The sequence below is a fragment of the Doryrhamphus excisus genome, chromosome 6 (assembly GCF_030265055.1).
Source record: "Doryrhamphus excisus isolate RoL2022-K1 chromosome 6, RoL_Dexc_1.0, whole genome shotgun sequence".
Classification (NCBI taxonomy): domain Eukaryota; kingdom Metazoa; phylum Chordata; class Actinopteri; order Syngnathiformes; family Syngnathidae; genus Doryrhamphus; species Doryrhamphus excisus.
Window position 1 is genome coordinate 19,184,000 of NC_080471.1, and position 23,931 is coordinate 19,207,930.

At 39.9% G+C, this 23,931-nt stretch overlaps 2 protein-coding genes and 1 long non-coding RNA gene across 5 annotated transcripts in view; 2 read left to right on the plus strand and 1 right to left on the minus strand.

Annotated features, from left to right (window-relative positions):
- The window catches only part of mical2b (microtubule associated monooxygenase, calponin and LIM domain containing 2b), a 34,424-nt gene extending 31,503 nt beyond the window's left edge, over window positions 1-2,921 (plus strand). For 2 of the 3 annotated variants that reach the window (XM_058074551.1, XM_058074552.1), the window contains 4 exons: window positions 1,128-1,221; window positions 1,428-1,536; window positions 1,819-1,892; window positions 1,967-2,921. In XM_058074551.1, the coding sequence (XP_057930534.1) occupies window positions 1,128-1,221; window positions 1,428-1,536; window positions 1,819-1,892; window positions 1,967-2,190 (501 nt within the window). In that variant the 3' untranslated portion in view covers window positions 2,191-2,921. The remainder of the gene's footprint in view (window positions 1-1,127; window positions 1,222-1,427; window positions 1,537-1,818; window positions 1,893-1,966) is intronic. The other variant, XM_058074553.1, reaches the window with a different exon arrangement.
- Window positions 1-23,931, minus strand: part of LOC131130712 (uncharacterized) — a 33,623-nt gene that overhangs the window by 2,753 nt on the left and 6,939 nt on the right. The window contains exons 2-4 of the long non-coding RNA XR_009130072.1: window positions 1,764-1,867; window positions 1,408-1,483; window positions 1,085-1,191 (exon numbers count right to left, since the gene is read on the minus strand). This is a non-coding gene — a long non-coding RNA (uncharacterized LOC131130712). The remainder of the gene's footprint in view (window positions 1-1,084; window positions 1,192-1,407; window positions 1,484-1,763; window positions 1,868-23,931) is intronic.
- On the plus strand, window positions 3,223-21,278 carry parvaa (parvin, alpha a). Its single transcript, XM_058074559.1, has 13 exons — window positions 3,223-3,553; window positions 5,707-5,796; window positions 7,267-7,337; window positions 7,423-7,525; window positions 9,071-9,211; window positions 10,332-10,447; window positions 10,575-10,633; window positions 12,508-12,527; window positions 12,636-12,697; window positions 14,313-14,381; window positions 14,638-14,739; window positions 17,794-17,866; window positions 18,762-21,278. The coding sequence occupies exons 1-13, from the start codon at window positions 3,415-3,417 to the stop codon at window positions 18,836-18,838; spliced, it is 1,122 nt and encodes a 373-aa protein (XP_057930542.1). The 5' UTR covers window positions 3,223-3,414; the 3' UTR covers window positions 18,839-21,278.

Here is a 23,931-nt window from a genome sequence, read left to right on the forward strand (position 1 = left end):
TTGATGCATCTATATCAAGGGTCTCAAACTCAATTTACCTGGGGGCCACTGGAGCTAGGGTCTGGGCGAGGCTGGGCCGCATCAGGTTTTCCAAAAAAACCCCCAAAAAAACGCATTTATTAAAAACAGAAAAATGAGTAAACTTTGCTTTGGTTCCGATTTTCTACAAGAAAAGCTCTGATAAAACATTCCTCTGTTCTCAAATATCTTTCTTTGTATTTTTCTACACAAAATAAGATCAAGAATAAAGAAAAACAATCAGTAATAAATAAATAAATATAATGATAATAAAACGGCAAATAATTAAAAATTAAGAAACCGCATATAGTTGGTGGGTAGACAAATTATTTTTTTCAGATTAAAATGAACAAAGCATTATTAGAGCCCTGTAGACATGACAAAACACGACTATAGTCACATTTATACTCTTTTTATTTACAACATATTGCGCAACTGCAGGGTCTTGAGACACATGCTAACTCGCAAACAAGAGAGCTAGCGACCTAAACGGTAGCCTCCAAGTTATTTCCTTTAAACTTAAAAAGCCAAAAACTTACCACTTCCACACGGATAGGGAGGATAACTATTAACAGTTATTTAACCTTTAACATGAACATTAATCAAACGTAATATTTTTTTCTGGTTACATGATACCATACAGCATCCATACTAACAATAAACTTTCATATCAAGGCGGGGGCCTCAAACTAGTGTCCTGCGGGCCACAATTGGCCCGTGGGCCGCGTGTTTGAGACCCCTGATCTATATAGTTTTATCGACAATAGGCACAATACAGCGAGGCTCGTCATGCTCAATGAAGCATTTAAACACCAGCGACAGGGTCTGTCTTTTTTCTGTTCCAGCCGTTGTTTTTTTTTTTATTCTTTTCAAAGGTGGTAAATGATTCTGGTAGTCATGGTGTTGCGAAAATACTTTTTTCACAAATTGGTCATGTTAAACTTTCCACCACAGGAATATTGTGCATGGCAAGTTTTGCTGCTTTTATAGAAGTGCCGGTGCGGAGTCTGGAATGAACTGCTTATATCAGAATACCAATATATGTGTGTTTTAGATATGATCTTACCCTTTTTTTTGACTGATATCTCACCAATGTGTGCTCCATCCAGGTGATTCAGCGACAACTGGAGGAGGTCGGAGAGAAACAAAGAGATGTGGAGGACAGAGGAGTGGCTATAGAAAAGATTATAAGAGAAGAAGCAGGTAAATGTACATTAATATTCACATGGGCTACCTGAGACAGATTAGGAAAGACAATTTTAGTAGCTTTGTAATTAACTTTTGATGAAGAGCCCACTTCACCTTTTTTTTTTTTTTTCAGTTTAATTATTTTTGCTCCAACTCTGTTACCCATTTGTTAACGCTGTACCTCTGCATCATCATACTTACTTTTGTCTCCTCGCTCCTAGGAGACTCTCAGGCAGATGAAGGCCACCATGCCCAGCTCTATCAGTCCTGGTTTAAACTGGTTTTGGAGAAGAACAGATTAGCACGCTATGAGTCTGAGCTCATGATATTGTAAGTTTTTTTTGACTGTGGTTTTAAACAGGAAAAAATTTTAACTGAATCTGTTGCGGGCCACCAGAAGCATTCCATTCCGCAAGATTAAAATCCCTGAAACCACAGATCAACTCTCTGGTTATCACCATTATAACCAAAGTCAGTGTTAGTTGCACTTATCGGCAAGCCGGACTGCATCAGGACCGGAGCCGCAACAGATTGAGTGTGAACCCCGCCTTACTCACTGATGGAACTTCCCATCTTCAGCCAGTAGAGGTCATCTCATTTTCTTCTTCTCAGTGCTCAGGAGCTTGAACTGGAGGACACCCAGGGGCGACTTCAGCAAGATCTACGATGCAGGATGACAAAAGAAGGTACATCTGTCTTTACCAGTCTGGAAAAATTACAGTGCAATATTTCTTGCTTCTACTTCTTTTCTCTTCTGTAGATACAAAGAAGAGTGTGTCCGTGCTACAGGAAGAACAGGCTATCTTGTCTGAAATCATGAGGACTGTGGAAAAAAGAGACATGCTGGTGTCGATACTTGAGGAACAGAGGCTCAAGGAGAAGGCCGAGGACCAGGACCTGGAGAGCATTGTGTTATCCAAAGGTTACAAGTTCCATTGGGCCCAGGCTAATGACAGCTGGGGGTCCGATGAGGTGGTGGGCTGAGGCATGAAAGGCCAAGAGAAGTGCCTTAAGGCAACACGCAACGAATAAAAGTAAACTTTACATTTCTATTTAAAATGATCTAAATACTTGGACTGAGATTTTAGGAAATGGAATTATTTTTTTTACCTTGACGAGGCTTGAGGCTAAGAATCCAATTACAGCTAACAGTGTGAAATGAAAGGCTAAAACCAGATATTGATATTTAACCTTTAACCTTTTTGCACATAAGCTTATATCCACAACTTCTGTTTGTTACCTGAAAAGTTGGATTTTGGATTTGGATTTTCCAGTCAATTTACCTGGGGTTTTCAATTTAGCACAGACCAAATGTTGTGATTGTGTAAATAAATTCACAGATGTGCAGCGTTCACTCATATATTCTACGTCATTTGTGTGTGAAAATAATCATAAGGTGTGTTTTTCTTGTTGTGCACCTCAGTCAGTTGTAATATAATGCAATATATTATTTCACTCTTTCGTCTGTCCTCATGAATGATTGACACATTACATGTTAAATAGTTGACAATGGAGTGCGTCTATCCAGTACCAATTCTTTGTGAATGTCTACTCAGGGTCACCTTAATGCCTCTTGTTAAATGAATATTTTATTCCCAGACAAGCACTAGTTAATTCCTTGGATTCTATGTATTATTTAATTTGGGATTATTTCTGTTTATGTGGTAAAGACTGCACTTTTTAAACATGTTTTGGTTTTATGCTACTTGTCTTTTTACAAGAAGAGTGTAATAAAATTTGATTTAAATGTTTTACTGCTGTTAAATGGCTACATGTTGTTGGACAGTACTTACCTTGTGGCATCATAGTTGTGTATAGAGCACATTAACAGTACAATACTCCATATACAGTACATAATAGTAAATTCTAACTATACTGCACATAAATATTATAATACTGGAATGTTTTGTATTTAATTTGTCTGCAATGAAAGTAATATTTTTAGAATCCTTTTTTAGATTGTCCCAGTGGACTTGCCGTAGCATTAGTTTCTATGGCAGGGTTGCGTCACTGATTCTTTCCTGGTGTTGCTCTAAAGGGGCGAGGCTTCTCCCAACTTCGGGAGAAAAGTATTAGAATTCCATATCCGTTTTAGGGAGTGGACTGTGATTTTTTTTTCTCCACGTTTTCGTCACTTCCAACTCACTTTCATTTCCACGTCAACTCGGAAAGTTTTAACGCCACACTGGAGTAAAGTTTTCTCCGACAATGGCTTCTTCTCCTCAAAAGTCACCGTCTTCTCCCAAATCCCCGACGACGCCTAAATCCCCCTCTTCCAGAAAGAAAGATGACTCTTTCCTGGGAAAACTTGGTGGGACTTTGGCAAGGAGAAAGAAAGCTAAAGAAGGTAAGCTGTTAACTTAATGACACATTAACCGACATCAGTATTTTTGAGCTCTTGTTTTAATATCGGGGAATGATTGCTTTGTAACAACGTGTTTAACATAGCCGACAACCAGATAATAATGACAAAATAACTAGCTAACACTTTAAAACAGAAGTATATTTGCCGCGGATATCATCACTGCATAAATAATCACTTTTGTGTAATGGCTGACTTTTGTGTTCGTATTGTGGCGGGCTGTTCCTTTATCCATGTAAGGTAAAAAATTCACTTGTGCTGCTGACAGAGTGAGACGTTTGTCAACCCCCGAGAAGGAACGATCACTGCAGCACAGGCCTCTTTACTCTTTACAGTCACTAACTAATTCTCTACCGGAAGAGTGGAAAAGAATGTTTGTCATCAACATCGGGTCAGAGGTCACATACAACATCTACTGTAGGGGTGTCAAACTGTTTCCACCATACAGAACTGAGCGATGCCGCTTTGATTAAATATACTAAAAACAATCCAGTGTGCTCCGAGAGGCAGGGTACACCCTGGACTGATCGCCAGCCAATCACAGGGCACATATAGACAAACAACCATTCACACTCGCATTCATACCTATGGACAATTTGGAGTGGCCAATTAACCTAGCATGTTTTTGGAATGTGGGAGGAAACCGGAGTTCCCAGATGGCCGAGGGTGGAATCAAACTCGGGTCTCCTAGCTGTGTGGCCTGTGCGCTAACCACTCGACCACCGCCTAATTAATTAATCATACAAAAAAATTAACTCGATAATTTTATATTATTTAAAAAAAAAATTGCCATGTGCATGCATGTCTCTCACCTCCAAACAGGCAGGAAGAGGGTTCACGCTGCATTGATTTCAGCACCTTGGCATGTTTTTTTCTATATAGAACAGTGTCATGAATGGAGTGAGACCATACAGTCTATTTGAGTATGTTCACATAGCAGGTCAATTCCGTAACTTGCTTCTTTTTTCATTTTTTTTCATGTCTGTGAACAGCACAATTTAGATTTTTTTTTTTTTTTTCAAACGTGACTCAGGCCTTATTTGTATGTAGCTGTAAATCCCATATGTATGTGATACTACTACAGTATGAATGGTGAAGTTGCATACACTACCGGTTAAAAGTATTGGAACACAACAAGTGTGATATGTAATAATATATCTTTGGGCTGTAAACAAAAACAAAAAATGCATACAATTTCTAGATAACATGTTTTTCAAATTATTATTTTATATTATATATTATATTATATTATATTATAATATATTATATTATATTATATTATATTATATTATATTATATTATATTATATTATATTAAGGTACTGTTTAAGGGACTGTTTTCAGGCAACCACTTACTGTCACTCATTGTCCAAATACTTTCAGACCTAACTAATAAACCAACTGAAATTCCCTTGTTTTATTCCTCAGGTTTCTAATGCTGTGTAAATCCACTTGTCAGGAACATATTGTTGTACGCAAGTGTTGATTGGTGATGCAGGTGCTGTTCCAGTGAGGCATATAAAATTCACAGGATGTTCGCTCAGTGCGGCCAATGCATTAACACGATCAGAACCTAGCAAACACTCCTATCAGCAGGGGTCCGGCTTCTTCAGGTATCTGACAAACTGAGAACAAAGGCATGCTGGGCATGTTAGAAAACCTGCTGGAAAGGAAGAACCGTCACTGTTCTGTTTTTTTTATGACCCTGACTAATGACATCAAGTTTATTAGTTTATTACTTCTCAGGAAAGTCTGGTGAGCTTAAAAAAAATATATATATATATATCCAAAAATGTACTACTAAGCTAATGTTGACAGACGTGACAAAGATGTATTAATTAAACACTTATTCTTGTGTGTATCATCGCTTTGGATAATACATTACAATTACAATATATATTTTCAGCTTTTATTAGCTATTATTATTTATATTATCCTACTTCATCCTGGTGTTATGAAATTAAAAAAAATAAAACAATAAAAATAACAAATAAAAATAATAAAAAAATAAAACAATAAATGATTATATTATTTTGTATTTTCTTAAATATTAGCTCTAAGGCCCCTAAGTCAGGGTAGACAAAATTGTGTGTGTGATTTTACTTTATGAAACAAAATGTCTGTTTCTCATTACTCCAGTGTCGGAGCTTCAGGAAGAGGGAATAAATGCCATCAACCTTCCTCTCAGTCCCACCTACTATGAGCTGGACCCTGAGGACACCATGCTAGGTAATCCCTTCAATATTCCATATTGAAAAAAAATTACTGTTTTTTTCCATATCACTTTTTCCTTCTCTGATAAAACAAATGGTAAAGTAAAACAGCGATCACCAAATGGCGCACCTCAGTCTGGATTCGGACCCAGTGATGGCCCATTACGGACCTGTGACCAATTTAAGTGCATGGGAAATATAATAACATATAATCATGCTCGCGGACCAATCTCAGCAGCAGTTTGCGGGCGTAATTGGCTTTAGTTATTACGATTAACATGACAGCAAACATGGTGACGTCACTGAAAATGAGCCAATCAAATTCTTTGTTTACCTGCCGATTGAATGACAACCATCCAGTTGTCCATTTTCTTTGACGCTTAATCTTCAAAATGGATGGAACATTTAAAAAGTGAAACGACAAACCAGTATTTGTTCATTATTCCAGAATCCAGTACCAAAGTGCTCTGTCTGAAATGCTCTCAAACTAGCAACCAGTATGAAAAATCTACAAGAATCATAACACATTAATTTACAGCACAGTATTGTACAAATGAGTCTTCACTAAGGATTTTATGGATGTTGGAGCAAAACATATTTCGCCGATAGGAGAGCACACAATATTGGATCATATTGGGCTGCATCTCCTATGTCCAATATTGGCGCTTCGACACAAGCAGTCGATTCCAGACTCTGCCCCATGTGATCACAACAGCATGCAGCATGTTAATCATGTTGCAGAAAAAAGACATTGCAGCACAGTGCAAAACTTGTCATGCACAAGTTTCCCGTGGTGGCAGAAAACTGCGGAAGCTTAAAGACTAACTTCATTGAGACTATAAATCACACGGCATATTCATTCATTCATTAATTTTCTACCGCTTAGAGGGTCGCGGGGGTGCTGGAGCCTATCCAAGCTGTCTTCAGGCGAGAGGCGGGGTACACCCTGGACTGGTTGCCAGCCAATCACAGGGCACATATAGACAAACAACCATTCACACTCACATTCATACCTATGGACAATTTGGAGTGGCCAATTAACCTAGCAGAGGAATTGAACTCGGGTCTTCTAGCTGTGAGGCCTTCGTGCTAACCACTCGACCGCCGTGCAGGCCCATGTGTTTACATTCATTCATTCATTCATTTTCTACCGCTTATCCTCACGAGTGTCACGGGTGCTGGAGGCGGGGTACACCCTGGACTGGTCGCCAGCCAATCACAGGGCACATATAGACAAACAACCATTCACACTCACATTCATACCTATGGACAATTTGGAGTCGCCAATTAACCTAGCATGGTTTTGGAATGTGGGAGGAAACCCACGCATGCACGGGGAGAACATGCAAACTCCACACAGAGATGCCAGAGGGAGGAATTGAACACACGGCATGTTTAAAAAAAAAAAAAAAAAAAAAAAAAGCGAGTAATGTCGGGTGTAAACGCTTCATTTTATGCCCTAACTGAAATCATGTTCATCTGTTAGAGGAGAACGAGGTGAGGACCATGGTGGATCCAAACTCCAAGAACGACCGCAAACTGCAGGAGTTGATGAAGGTCAGTCGTGATGGAGACATGCATGCAGACGCAAAAAAAATGTGATATTATAGTTTAAGATATATTTTATCATATGTTCTCGCAGGTGTTGATCGACTGGATAAATGATGTTCTTGTTGGAGAGAGGATCATCGTGAAGGATCTGGCTGAAGATCTATATGATGGACAGGTGCTTCAGAAACTATTTGGTGAGGAGTGGAGCCATTCCGTGTTGTTTTAATTTTTTTTTTAGATTTTTCTAATGAGCTGAAACAAAAACAATAATTGTAATTTCTTTGGATGTCCTAACTTTAGGTTTTTGTTGGAACCCTTCATCTGCTTTACTAAACCACTGTCTCCTTTTCCTCTTTGATGTGATTCATTTGGTCATGTCCTACATCCCACAAGCACCACAAATAGATTTCAGCTATGTGGATGTGCATGTTAATGAGATAGATAACACACATTTACATATATAAAGTATATTACATGTTTTCACCCCGTGAATGGGAGCATTAACAGCGGCTCACCACCAAGCCGCCAATTACACTTGTCAACACAACATGCAGATCCGTGCCAGCAGTTAAACCTTGGTTCAACTCCACGTTTTGTTATACTTGTATGGGTAGCAGCTCACATGCTGCTGGAGAAACAATATGCTATACAAACCTGATGGAGAGTAACATTTCATTCATTTTATATGGGAGCCTATCCCAGCTGTCTTCAGGTGAGAGGCGGGGTATTGGTCGCCAGCCAATCACAGGGCACATATAGACAAACAACCATTCACACTTACATTCATACCTATGGACAATTTGGAGTCGCCAATTAACCTAGCATGTTTTGGGAATGTGGGAGGAAGCCGGAGTTCCCAGATGGCCGAGGGTGGAATCGAACCCGGGTCTCCTAGCTGTGTGGCCTGCGTGCTAACTACTCGTCCACCATGCAGCCTCATTTATTCATTTTCTACCGCTTTTTCCTCACGAGGGTTGCGGGGGTGCTGGAGCCTATCCCAGCTGTCTTCGGGTGAGAGGCGGGGTACACCCTGGACTGGTCGCCAGCCAATCACAGGGCACATATAGACAAACAACCATTCACACTCACATTCATACCTACGGACAATTTGGAGTCACCAATTAACCTAGCATGTTTTTGGAATGTGGGAGGAAGCCGGAGTTCCCAGATGGCCGAGGGTGGAATCGAACCCGGGTCTCCTAGCTGTGTGGCATGTGCGCTAACCACTCCTCCACCATGCAGCCTCATTTATACATTTCATTCATCATTTTTTTTACATGTAAAACTGTAATTATCCTCTATAAAATGTTTTTTGTCAATATTTTTGTGTGTAGATGGATTCAATGAAAACATTGCTTCAGTTTTTGTACATTTTTTGTACCAGTTTTCATCGGGCCCTTTGGGATGCGTTAATTACAAAAACATAGGTTCTGTGTTGTACTAAGTCATAATGCCCATTGTAACACTGTTGTACCCTGTCACATTCATACCTATGGACAATTTGGAGTCACCAATTAATTTAACAAGCATGTTTTTGGAGTACCATTTTAGTACCATTTTACCAGTATTTGTTTGAAAAGAGAACATATCAGTTTGTCATTGGATCTGTGAGAACAAATGAACATTGCTGCAAATACACAACTGTGTTTGCATTTGTATATGCAATCCATTAACATTATGAGCTGCTGTTAAATTCTTTATATTTGGTTTCTACTTGTGATTATTTGTGTCTTTTTCAGAAAAGCTGGAAGGGGAGAAACTCAATGTGGCAGAGGTGACCCAGTCAGAGATTGCCCAAAAACAGAAGCTGCAGACAGTTTTAGAACGCATCAACGACTCCCTCAAACTGTCCACCAGGAACATACGCTGGAATGTTGACTGTAAGACACCATAATGGTTGTACATTACTTTTATCTTTCAACATTTTATTACAGTCGTTGTCTATCTGTGATGTAAAGCCAGTTAACCCAAACCATTGGGGAATAGTGCTGACACCACCAGAATTACTGTCTGTTTTCAGAAGAGACTCCTGAGTTCGGTAGATGTGAAATTAAAGACAGAGACTTGACGTACAGAAGTGGAGATACACTTTACGATAATTTAGAAATGACATGCACAGTTTTGTGTAAGTCAGGGGTTTCAAACTCAATTTACTTGGGGGCCACTGGAGCTCGGGTCTGGGTGAGACTGGGCTGCATCAGGTTTTCCAAAAAAAACCAAAACGCATTTATTAAAAACAAAAAAATTTTTTCAAACTTCGCTTTGGTTCCAATTTTCTACAAGAAAAGCTCTGATAAAACATTCCACTGTTCTCAAATATCTTAATTTTAATTTTTCTACACAAAATAAGATGAAAAATAAATAAACAAATCAAGAATAAAGAAAATCAATCAATCAGTAATAAATAAATATAATAATAAAACGGCAAATAATAAAAACTTAAGAAACCACATATAGTTGGTGGGTAGACAAATATTTTTTTTCAGATAAAAATTAACAAAGCATTATTAGAGCCCTGTAGACATGACAAAACACGACTATAGTCACATTTATACTCTTTTTTTTTTATTTACAACATATTGCGCAACTACAGGGTTTTGAGACACATGCTAACTCGCAAACTAGAGAGCTAGCGACCTAAACGGTAGCCTTCAAGTTATTTCCTTTAAACTTAAATAGCCAAAAACTTACCACTTCCACACGGACAGGGAGGATAACTATTAACAGTTATTTAACCTTTTAACATGAACATTAATCAAACGTAATAATTTTTTCTGAGTACATGATACCATACAGCATCCATATCAAACTTGTGCGGGCCGCACTAACATTAAACTTTCATATCAAGGCGGGGGCCTCAAACTAGTGTGTGGCCCGCAGGCCGCATGTTTGAGACCCCTGGTGTAAGTGATATAAAGAAACAATCACCCAGACACCAAAATCCACTCGTAATAACTCATAACTCAATAACTTCAATAAATATCTTTTTCTGTCATCAAGCGGTTCACGCAAAGAGCATCGTCGCCATTCTGCACCTGCTGGTGGCGTTGTCGCAACACTTCAGAGCACCAATCAGATTGCCAGACCATGTTTCCATTCACGTAGTCGTGGTCCAGGTGAGTCGTAGATGAGTATAGATGCCGTTATGTTCTTGCAAAATGTATTTCGCTTGAACCATTCTCATGTTTACAACATTCCCTCAATCATTTCACTGATAGTCCTTCCTTCCTCTTTGGCTTGCAGAAAAGAGAGGGCATCCTCCAATCCAAACAAATTCAAGAAGAAATCACTGGCAACACAGAGTAAGTTCCGTCTGTTAGAACCTTATGTTGGTATAAATATTTAGAAATTACACAAAATATTGTTTCAGCCAGAACAGGGTTCAATTCCACCCTCGGCCATCTCTGTGTGGAGTTTGCATGTTCTCCCTGTGCATGCGTGGGTTTTCTCCGGGTACTCCGGTTTCCTCCCACATTCAAAAAACATAAGATAAGATATGCCTTTATTCGTCCCTCAGTGGGGAAATTTGCATTGCACAGCAGCAAGAGTACAGAATCAGTTAAGCAGTACAAAATACACAATATAGAAGAATAAACAATATAAACAACCCAAGTATTAACAAAATCAACAGTTTTACGCAGAGTTATATACAAATACAGTATGCAGATAATATGAAACAAGATGACATATATGAATGAGATCTTGCTAGTGAGTTAAAATGAGGCATTATAGAAATACTTCACATAGAACATAATATATTGCATTTAGAGCCTTAATATTGCACGTGGAGGTAGATCAGATATTGCACAGTGAATGGAGTCTGGAGTAACGATACTGAATATAAAAAAAACAAAGCCAACATGCTAGGTTAATTGGCGACTCCAAATTGTCCATAGGTATGAATGTGAGTGTGAATGGTTGTTTGTCTCACAGACCTCACAGCTAGGAGACCAGGGTTCAAGTCCACCCTCGGCCCTCTCTGTGTGGAGTTTGCATGTTCTCCCCGTGCATGTGTGGGTTTTTTCCGGGTGCTCCGGTTTCCTCCCACATTCCAAAAAAAACATGCTAGGTTAATTGGCGACTCCAAATTGTCCATAGGTATGAATGTGAGTGTGAATGGTTGTTTGTCTATATGTGCCCTGTGATTGGCTGGCCACCAGTCCAGGGTGTACACCGCCTCTCTCTCGTCCGAAGACAGCTGGGATAGGCTCCAGGAAAAGCGGTAGAAAATGAATCGTTTCACCCTACGCTAATACTCTGCCCTCATGCGTGCAGGTAATTGAAATCAAGCAATTTTCAGTGTCTGTTCAACAAACGCAATCATGTTTTTGTGGAAAGTTGTTTTTCTTAGTAAACACAATAACTGTCTACCTGAAATGACAAAGATGGGACCGTAAATGAATGCTTAGTCTGATCTAACGCTGATATTAGCATCCGAGCAAGCGTTTTTTTTTTTTACGTTTTTGTTTATTGCATACTTTAATCACATAGTACCCAGTACCTGTGAATATTCACATTGTACAGAGACTAGTACCTATTGGTTTTGACAGCTGCTGACTGAGAATTTTAATTTACCTTCTGCCAGCAGTTTACTACGGCTACAATTAATTAGATTTATCCGCATATGCGCATGTGAATGATTTTTTGCTGGTCTGCCCTGTTGTAATACCCCCCACCCCTTCCGTTGTTCCTCTCCAATAGCACACGACTGCGGGAGGGCAAAGCCAACACTGTCCTCCATAGGGTTAACATTGTGATAATACATGAGGTCTTCTGTTTCCAATAGAAAAATGGCACGCTGTATCGCCATTCATTGTATCAATACCCAGCAGTACCGCTCTGGTGTTGAGATTTTACATTGTGGTATCGTATGTAGTCGCCGGGGGATCTCTCACCCTGGTTATTGGAATACCTGAGGTGTACCTGTGATTCTCTCTCCTCATGATGCCGTACATACGTCTATTGTTGAATCATTTCTAATCCCATCATTCTCTACATTCCTCTGTGATTGAATTGGAAGCACTTGTCTTTTATTATCGCCTCTTTTCTGTGGAGATTCAAGTGTGAAATTGTGAATGAAATGAAATAACCTGATTTTTTTTTCATTTTGACACATCTGACACATCTATTCTTCCTCTTTTTTTACCTTTTTTTTCAATTGTTTGTTCTTTCTCAGGGCTTTCTCTGGACGACATGGTAAGTTGTATGGGTAACAAATTACCAAACACATTAATTCCAGTGATCCACATGTATTGTTTTCCTTTTTGGGGTTGTCATCGTCATGTGTTCCATGTTTTCCCACAGAGCGCGATGCTTTCGACACCCTGTTCGACCACGCTCCGGATAAACTGAATGTTGTCAAAAAGGTACTCAGCCATTTTTTCTTTGACCTTGGTTTCATTCATTCATTTATTTTCTACCGCTTCTTTCCTCACGAGGGTCGCGGGGGTGCTGGAGCCTATCCCAGCTGTCTTTGAGCGAGAGGCGGGGTACACCCTGTTACTGGTCGCCAGCCAATCACAGGGCACATATAGACAAACAACCATTCACACTCACATTCATACCTATGGACAATTTGGAGTCGCCAATTAACCTAGCATGTTTTTGGAATATGGGAGGAAACCGGAGTACCCGGAGAAAACCTTACGCATGCACGGGGAGAACATGTAAACTCCACACAGAGATGGCCGAGGGTGGAATTTCAGCAAGCAATTTATAGCAAAAAACTATTAAAGTGAAACTGGAGGTAGCAGAGATGAGGATGCTGAGGTTCTCATTGGGAGTGACCAGGATGGACAGGATCAGGAACGAGTATATCAGAGGGACATTACATGTTCGAGACCTTGGAGATAAAGTCAAAGAGGCCAGACTGAGATGGTTCGGACATGAACTTTGGGTGCTGGAGCCTATCCCAGCTGTCTTTGGGCGAGAGGAAGGCGGGGTACACCCTGGACTGGTCGCCAGCCAATCACAGGGCACATATAGACAAACAACCATTCACACTCACATTCATACCTATGGACAATTTGGAGTCGCCAATTAACCTAGCATGTTTTTGGAATGTGGGAGGAAACCGGAGTACCCGGAGAAAACCCACGCATGCACGGGGAGAACATGCAAACTCCACACAGAGATGCAATTTTTAGTTTATACCGTACATTTCCAGACTTTAGAGTACACCAGTGTGGAGGCTACACCCACTCAATTTAATGAGGAAAAAAAAGATTTGTGCATATACTGTATAGGCCGTAGCTAGGAGACGTGAGTTCGATTCCACCCTCTGGCATCTTTGTGTGGAGTTTGCATGTTCTCCCCGTGCATGCGTGGGTTTTCTCCAAGGACTCCGGCTTCCTCCCACATTCCAAAAAAAAACATGCTAGGTTAATTGGCGACTCTAAATTTTCCAATAGGTATGAATGTGAGTGTGAATGGTTGTTTGTCTATATGTGCCCTGTGATCCAGGGTGTAATCATTTGACTGCAACCGTACATAAAAATTAACATTTGTTTGGCCAGTTGCCTAAACACAAGTAAAGATGCCTTATTGGATTTTCAATATTTCAATTGGAATTGGAATTCATTCCATCAAATATATGCTCGTCATCCCTGATCTCTTCAAAGCAAAGCATCCTGAACTGTGAAAACCAGTCCCATAAGGCATTTGATAAGTGCCTTGTTCCAAATGAAGCTAACAGACCGGGTCTGTACGGGGGCGCCGAGGGAGAGCAAACCAGAGCACACAGCTACGGGTCAGCGGGAAATCACACTCCACAATTCTTTTAATATAACAGTCACCTTTTAAATTTATTTTTTTTTTACTAATAACTTAATTATACTGTTCCAACTACTACTTCTTGTGACTGTTTGCAATTTTCGCAATTGCTGTGGAACTCTCTTATGTCAATCACGCTATTTTGTGCCATGATTGTGTAATTATTTATAAATGTGTTTGAGTGGTTTATGCGTCTTTCTGTTTTCTTAGACGCTGATCACATTTGTGAACAAACACTTGAACAAGCTTAACTTGGAGGTGTCGGAATTGGAAACACAGGTACGAGACACTCATAGAAATAAATACTGCTATCCTGCTATTAAAAATGGAGAAACTCAAATAAAAGCAACCAGCCTTCTTGTAATCGGACATCGTTGGGCATCAATGTATAATTTTATGGTACCTTTTTGAGTTTACTTGAGTAGGATCTTAACCTTTTCTCCTTGTTTATTTTTATATTAGGTCAAGGCTTGTTTCTTGTTTCATCTCCCTGCAGTTTAAGACCATGCCATCAATCACATGCGCACTTTCTCAGTTTGCAGACGGTGTTTATCTGGTGTTACTGATGGGGCTGCTGGAGGGATATTTTGTGCCACTCTACAACTTCTTCCTCACACCTGAAAATTTCGACCAAAAGGTAAGTTATTATTAAAAGATAAATTAATTCATTCATTCATTCTCTACCGCTTATCCTCACGAGGGTAGCGGGGGTGCTGGAGCCTATCCCAGCCATCTTTGGGCGAGAGACGGGGTACACCCTGGACTGGTCGCCAGCCAATCACAGGGCACATATAGACAAACAACCATTCACACTCACATTCATACCTATGGACAATTTGGAGTCGCCAATTAACCTAGCATGTTTTTGGAATGTGGGAGGAAACCGGAGTACCCGGAGAAAACCCACGCATGCACGGGGAGAACATGCAAACTCCACACAGAGATGGCCGAGGGTGGAATTGAACTCGGGTCTCCTTGCTGTGATGTCTGCGCGCTAACCACTCGACCACCGTGCAGCCCGTATTTTACTATATTGAACTTTTTTTGATAGTTTCTACATTTTATAAGATAAAATGTCACATATAGGCTAACAACCATTCACACTCACATTCATACCTATGGACAATTTGGAGTCGCCAACAAAGATTTTGAAATTTTCTTGCCGCCAAATTCAATTTTTTGCTGCGGGTTACGGACCACCACGAGCCAGTTGGGAGGTAGTTTGAGCCACTGCATGCCACTAGGCACCTTATTGGTGACACTAGGCGCCATAGTGTGCCTTGACGCGAACCGGCACCAACCGGTACCCGTCCAGTGGACTCTTAGCATTACTTAGCTTAACAAGTACTTTGTAATGTAACTCCACACAGAGATGGCCGAGGGTGGAATTGAACCCTCGTCTCCTAGCTGTGAGGTCTGCGCGCTAACCTAAAAGGTAAATTATTATTATTTAAAAAAAAAAATCTTACCAAAAATCCATAAACTTGCATCGATGGACTGCGTAAGACTGAAATCAGTGTAAAGTGTATTCACAACCAAACCCTCGCATATCTTTGACTCTGAAGGCATAGATTTAGGGAACATTTTTAAGTCAGTACTCCATTTTCTGAGGAGCATCATGCACACACGGCCAGCAGTGTGCCCTCCAAAGCTTGACAAATGCCATCTGTTTACCCCAGAGCCCATTCACAGCACAGCCATCTCTCCTCTCCATTGGCCTCTCTAGTAGCACAGCATTCTGAACAGGCAATCTACGGAGACACCACAGTAGCCTTTTGTTTGGGTCTTGGCCAGCCACCCCTGCCAAGCTGTGAAGCAGAATGGCCATCCCTGATACAACGTGCACAACTCTTGTGTACAAACACACACAATCCTGGCCTGGAAGAACAGGCATGAGCCCCATAGCATCTGTAATCTCTTCTACGCAGGGAAACACTGGAGTGATGGCTTAGAGGCTCAGTTTTGTGTGTGTGTGTGTGTGTGTGTGTGTGTGTTCATGCCCCCCCCCACCCCCCCACTCCCCTACCTCCGCACATGCTCATTTTAATGTGGCTAATCTTGTTTTACTGCACTAGCTGGCCACACACACACACACACAATACACAATAGTAATGAAACATCTTTGAGCTCGTCCTATTCCTTTACTGTCATTAAGGTTTTCAAAAGCATGTATAACCTTAATATAATTACATTTTCCGTTACTGTGGCACTGTTTGTTCGGGTAGTTTCATGCATTTATGTTCAATTTAGAACTTTAGTTTTGATTATTGTACATTTCAAAGGCCATAAAGGGCACATTTCACATTTGCAATGTTTAATTTTTTGTGTTTATTATATGAAAAAAAAAGTAGAGAGAGCCGCATTAAAGACTGCACTTTTGATTCATGTTTGCTGTAATAACGCCGGTCCGTGAAGCGTTCACATTTGGGCTCAAGTGAAATTTATCACCTCAGAGTTCACTTACAAGTGGACCGAGACAATGCGGATACCTGCATACATTCATAGAATGGTATGGCCTATAAATTGTACAAATATTTTTTTAAGGTTAAATATTTAAATATTTTTAATAAATATTTAAATAAATATTGAATTAATATGTGAATATTTGTAATAAATATTTATAATAAATATTTTAATAAATATTTTAAATAAATATTTAAATATTTTAAAGAAATATTTAAAGAAATATTTAAATACATATTTAAATACATATTTAAATAAATATTTAATAAATATTAAATATTTAAATATTTTTGATAATTATTTAAATATTTTTAATAAATATTTAAATATTTTTAAATATTATATGGGTTTTCTCCGGGTACTCCGGTTTCCTCCCACATTCCAAAAACATGCTAGGTTAATTGGTGACTCCAAATTGTCCATAGGTATGAATGTGAGTGTGAATGGTTGTTTGTCTATATGTGCCCTGTGATTGGCTGGCGACCAGTCCAGGGTGTACCCCGCCTCTCGCCACAAGACAACTGGGATAGGCTCCAGCAATCCCTGCGACCCTCGTGAGGAAAAAGCGGTAGAAAATGAATGAATGAATAAATAAATATTATATATTTTATATTTATTTTTTTTCCTTTTTTAGTGTATGGAGGTTATTCTGTATACCGGCTCAGTAAATAGCTTACAACAAATCTCAGCGATTATTGGCCTTGATGGCGTGTGTTCATTCCCGCTCGACGGTGTGAATGTGATTGGGAATGGTCGTCTGTCCCCATGTGTGCCCTTTTAAAGACTGGCAACCAGTTCAGGATTAGTCTGCCTTTTTGCCTGAAGTTAGCTGGGACAGGCTCCAGTTCTTTGCCACCCTTAATGGGATAAGCGGTAGAAAATGGATAGAGGAGTTAGTGTTAGTGATGTATTTTAACCAACCTCGCTGCCAGTTTCCTGTATAATAAGAAAATCATTGACAAAAATCCTCACTAATATTTACAGAAATGATGAATGAGGAAGTGGTGTGTTTGTGCAGCTGCAGAAGGATAAGTAGTGTTTGTGGTCAGATTCAGGTTCTATATTTGCAAAAAAAAGTGGACGGGCAGAAATAGAAATCTCAGGGAGAGAGCGCCGCATTTTGGGATTTGGTCACAAGGTTTCCCCGTTTGGCACAGCTCAGTGCTCCATGTTCATTTTATTGTATGAGACCAACATAGTAAACAACCTCCTCTCTCTCTGTCCTCAGGTACATAATGTGTCCTTCTCCTTTGAGCTGATGCAGGATGGAGGTCTGGAGCGACCAAAGCCAAGGCCAGAGGGTACGACAATGTTACAATGCGCATTTTGACTTAATACAGTGGGAACCTATGTTTTTGTAATTAGCCCATTCCAAAGGACCCGATGAAAACTGGTACAAAAAATGTACAACAACTGAAGAAATGTTTTCATTGAATCCATCCACACACAAAAATATTGACAAAAACACATTTTATAGAGGATAATTATAGTTGTACATAGGTATGAATGTGAGTGTGAATGGTTGTTTGTCTATATGTGCCCTGTGATTGGCTGGCGACCAGTCCAGGGTGTACCCCGCCTCTTGCCCAACGACAGCTGGGATAGGCTCCAGCACCCCCGTGACACTCGTGAGGATAAGCAGTAGAAAATGAATGAATGAATGTAAACACATGGGCCTGCACGGTGGAAGAGTGGTTAGCACGCAGGCCTCACAGCTAGAAGACCTGAGTTCAATTCCTCGGCCATCTCTATGTGGAGTTTGCATGTTCTCCTCGTGCGTGCGTGGGTTTTCTCCGGGTACTCCGGTTTCCTCCCACATTCCAAAAACATGCTAGGTTAATTGGCGACTCCAAATTGTCCATAGGTATGAATGTGAGTGTGAATGGTTGTTTGTCTGTATGTGCCCTGTGATTGGCTGGCGACCAGTCCAGGGTGTACCCGCTATTGTGCCCGCTGATTATCTCATCTGTTGTCACTGCACAGCTATACTTAATCAGCATGATGTAACCAACCTAGTTAGCGGGCTAATTAGCTGCTTAGGTGCCAGATGTTGCAGGCTGTCCAGAAAACTGGGTTAAGTTAAGTGGTTATTGGACATCTGCGTACTGCATATGTGAGCTTTAGCATGGAGACAATGACCACATGAACCTTTGCTGGTACTCTACCATTCATTTGTGTTTTTTTTTTTCTTTGCAGATATAGTGAACTGTGACCTTAAGTCAACCCTGCGTGTCCTCTACAACCTCTTCACCAGGTACAGGAATGTAGACTGAGGACACAAGTAACAAGAGGGACACTTTTTTTTCCCTTTTTAACCATGGACCACACTCTAAAGCTTAAAAATATATATATATTTTTTGTCAAAATTTATCAGAATTTGTGCATTATACATCTTAGAGCATCCTCACACTAGGCCACTTGTGCGGTACGTTTGACTTGTTTGGTCACGATTCCATGCACATCCATACAATGACCGCAATGTGATCACGCTATGCAGATTCTAAACCAACACACTTAATAATGCTTACACACCAAATCCGAGATGCGCAAACTTTTTGACTTATGGGCCACATTGGGTTAAAAAATTTGGCAGAGGGGCCAGCAAACAGAACAACATACTTGCTCACGGTGCAACGAAAGGAAAACACTACACATCCACATCACATAAATCAATAACTACGTGAGTGATAAACAGCAACTAAGCAGTAAACATAACACTTAACTTAAAACTGTTATTTCGGAATGCCCACAAGGCATGCTGGGAACAACACGATGAACCATGAACAATGAAACAACAGTACACTCAGAACTCCTCATTTTTTTATTTCTCTGATGACCTACTCAAGGAAAATGTTAGGAGAAAGACTACCGCAAGCTACCCAGCATGCCTTGCGGCAGCACAAAATAAACGTTTTTTTTAATGTGGGTATTTACTGCATTTGTATGCCCACATGTTGCAATAGGTAGGTTACTTTATGCGTCATGTGTTGACGTGTTCTGTTTTTGGATGATATTTTTTTTGTACAAAAAACAACTCAAGCGTGCCCCAATAGTACAGCAAGTCATGTTACCTGAAACAGTTTTGATTGTTAAAGGTTTAGAAAAAAGACACTCGGTGCACCTGATGTGGCCCACGGGCCGCAGTTTGCTCACCACTGCCCTAAATTCTAAATCCAAAATCACTTTTTTGTGGCCAAGAGACCTGATACAATTTAAAATATGAGCTAAACACCCTAAGCAATGAATAATTGTCTATAAATATAAATATGTCACATTGTATTTATTATACATTTTGATACACAAGTGCCTGCTTTGTTTCTACTTCCATTACTTAATAATGTGATGAACACACTCCAGGATTTTAACAGAAAATAAACTTTGCTTTTACAGTAGTTGAAATTTGACCAAAGTTCACTTGCATCGGGGCTTCTTTACTACAAAGCAGTTGCTTAAAACGTCTTTCTGACTGCTTCCATACCCCCTGATAGAGCGATTATCGACCTGGCATTTTGACACATATCGACATCTGCCTTGCTTTTAAATTTGATGACCGAAGAAGCGGTCTCATTTTAAAACTGGCTTATTTTGGCTCTGTCCATCAGCAATGAAAGCTGTGCATGCATAGTGAAGACGCTCGCTAGAACAGTATGTATATGTTCACAAATAATAATGTAGATCAGGGGTCACCAACCTTTTTGAGGCCAAGGGGCTACTTTGTGAGCACGGATAGTATGAACGGCCACATGACCTGTTTGAGGTGAACTTCCAATGTTAATTATTTTCCACAATAATGGTAACAAAAACATATTTTTTTTTAACAAGAAACATTTATTTATGTGCTCATATATTTGAAAGTCAGAGGGAACACCTTTCTGTGATTTTTTTTCACCTGCTTAGTGAAAAAAAGTCCTTTGTTTGTCCAATGCTGCCTTTAACAAACGGGCCTTTTTCCGTCCTTAATGCGCTGCCGGGTGGGTAGCTCGCATTGAAGCTTTCGTGACAAGTTTTTAAGTGTCTTTCCACATTGTGCTGCTTTGCTATATTGCAACAGTCGTCCCGAAAATAAGACACATACATTTTTCTTTAAAATACGTAAAGTAAAATTCTTCCTCCCAATCACTGTGGAAAATGTAAGTCCTTTTTTTTGCTTTTCTGTCATGTTTTTGGGGTCTAAACTGCTCGAGTAAGCTAACTCCTCATCATCGCTGCACTATATCGAAAAAGCGGTGAGCGGACGCGTGCGCACACATGAACTTTGACTTGAGGTAAGAGTTTGTTATAAAATATGTTTTATTTTATTTTAATTTTTTTTTAATATTTTTTAATTTTTTTATATATTTTTTATTTTGTTTTAATTTTTGATGTTATAAGACGATTAAGAAAAATACATTAATGTAAGCAATTCTGATTAAAAATTTTAAGCACAAAATAACAATGATAATTTGTGGCCGGTGCTATTTTTAGAAGATGCCCGCGGGCACAGCGTTGGTGACCCCTGATGTAGACATTTGACTGAGTGCATGGCCTGATCATAATCTGACCATCATTTCATATTTCTTAACATAATGATTGAATTTGTAATATACTGTATGTTAAGCAAAAGATGGAATGGGTAAGGTAACTTATCAATGCTGTCTATGATGTATCTACTGTATTTATGTATTAATCTATGGCATTTAATAAATAGTTTAATCCACAAAATAAACAGGTGAGTGACTTGTTTGGAAAACTGTGTCAAAGTCACAGTTAATATTAATATATATTAATATTGGTGTGTATAGTGAAAGTGATTTCAAAGAGAGAACATTTTTGCTTGAGTAACAGTATCCGATGCTCAAAATGCTTCCACGTCAGATGGAACGGATCCTCCGGGATTCGAAACCATGTTATGATCATTTCCGCTGTTCTCCGTCGCCCGGGGGAACAATTCTGCAGTGCTAGTTATGACTTTGTTACATTAATGTTATTGCATTATTGTTTCATCTGCGCTCTTTGCAGGGAGTCACATGGGGACCGAAGACTCAGTAATGTAGCAATACATGGTTCTTTCTTGTCAAGGACGGGGAAACAGTTGGTCTGGTACCAGAATTAGACTAACTGTAAACATAACACACTTTATTAGAGACAGAAAAATCTCCCATAACTTGTCCCTTACAATTTATTTCATTCATTTTCAATTTTCATTTAATTACCGTTTATCCTCATGAGGGTTGTGGGGGGTTGCTGGAACCTATCCCAGCTGTCTTCGGGCAAGAGGCGGGGTACACCCTGCACTGGTCGCCAGCCAATCACAGGGCACATATAGACAAACACCCATTCACACTCACATTCATACCTATGGACAATTGGGTAATGGTAATGGTTTTATTTCATTTGAACATGCATCAGATTACAATTGAATGCATCACATAATCAGTTCACAGTTCCACATGTCCAAAAGGAGTAGGAAGAAGCAAAGCTTATTAAATCCTACCCCTCCATCTGGTACTTTTACAATCAGTAACTGTTACATTTGTTCACTTCCTGCTTTCCCAATATATATATATATATATATATATATATATATATATATATATATATATATATATATATATATATATATATATATATATATATATATATATATATATATATATATATATATATATATATATATTTTTTTTTTTTGTCATGTACCGAAGTACGAGGTGATATGACCATACAATGACATAATCGGTACCATAGTAACTGTCAATATAATGATATACATATTTGGAGTGGCCAATTAACCTAGCATGTTTTTGGAATGTGGGAGGAAACCGGAGTACCCGGAGAAAACCCACGCATGCACGGGGAGAACATGCAAACTCCACACAGAGATGGCCGAGGGTGGAATTGAACTCTGGTTTCCTAGTTGTGATGCCTGCGCGCTAACCACTCGTTCGCCGTGCAGCCTTGTTTTGAATCATTCATTCATTTTCTATCGCTTATCCTCACAAGGGCCGCGGTGGGTGCTGGAGCCTATCCCAGCTGTCTTCGGCCGAGAGGCGGGGTACACCCTGGACTGGTCGCCAGCCAATCACAGGGCACATATAGACAAACAACCATTCACACTCACATTCATACCTATGAACAATTTGGAGTCGCCAATTAACCTAGCATGTTTTTGGAATGTGGGAGGAAACCGGAGTACCCGGAGAAAACCCACGCATGCACTGAGAGAACATGCAAACTCCTCACATTGGTGGAATTGAAAATTAGGTTTCCTAATTGTGATGCCTGCATGCTAACCACTCGGCCACTGTGCAGCGTTGTTTTGAATCATATTGTACTAAATGAACCAATATTGTATTGGCAACCATGAATTATGATCGGAATCTAAACATTTGACGCTAAAGTAACCTATTGGCATATGATCATGATTCTCATGTTGCACCCAAATGCAGCTTCTGATTGACCAATTGACCAACAGGTTCATCGGAAGTCACAGGAAGACGTCATCACAGGATACATATCCACTTTATGGGTCTGTCATAGAGAAAATATCCCATTATGTTCCATTTGTGGCTGCCTAAGAGTGGACACTCATTATTGTCTCCTGGGTTGACTTCAAAGCATTATTTTACTACACAACCACCCACGTTTGTGACAAATGGCGCAAACTCGTTCTAAGGATGGCAATGATTTTGTTAAACAGGCTGCATAAAACGAGTTGAACGCAGCCAATGTGCTGCCATTCATCGGTTTGTGGGCGTTAAAAGTAAGACCTTGTCATTGGAATACGCTTATAATCTTCTTTCATATCCTCTCCCGGGCACTTTTCATGATCTGTTTAAACTACTTATATCTCCATTGTATCTGAATAAGCTGCCAAGTCATTCAGTAGACTCATTACTTTGTACAAGGTCTCCCAAGCATTTCAATGTGTTGCTGAATGCTGTCAGATTTAGCTTTAAAAGCTCTGTATTGAGATGATAAAAAAGATACTATTTCAATTTAATTTACAGCATTTATGCTTCTGTGAGGTGGCACGGCGGTCTAGTGGTTAGCGCGCAGACCTCACAGCTAGGAGACCAGGGTTCAATTCCACCCTCGGGCATCTCTGTGTGGAGTTTGCATGTTTGACGACTCCAAATTGTCCATAGGTATGAATGTGAGTGTGAATGGTTGTTTGTCTATATGTGCCCTGTGATTGGCTGGCGACCAGTCCAGGGTGTACCCAGCCTGTTGCCGGAAAACAGCTGGGATAGGCTCCAGCACCCCCAGGCTCCAGCAGCATCCAGGTAGAAAATGAATGAATGAATGCTTCTGTGAGGCAGCACGGCGGTCTAGTGGTTAGCGCGCAGACCTCACAGCTAGGAGACCAGGGTTCAATTCCACCCTCGGC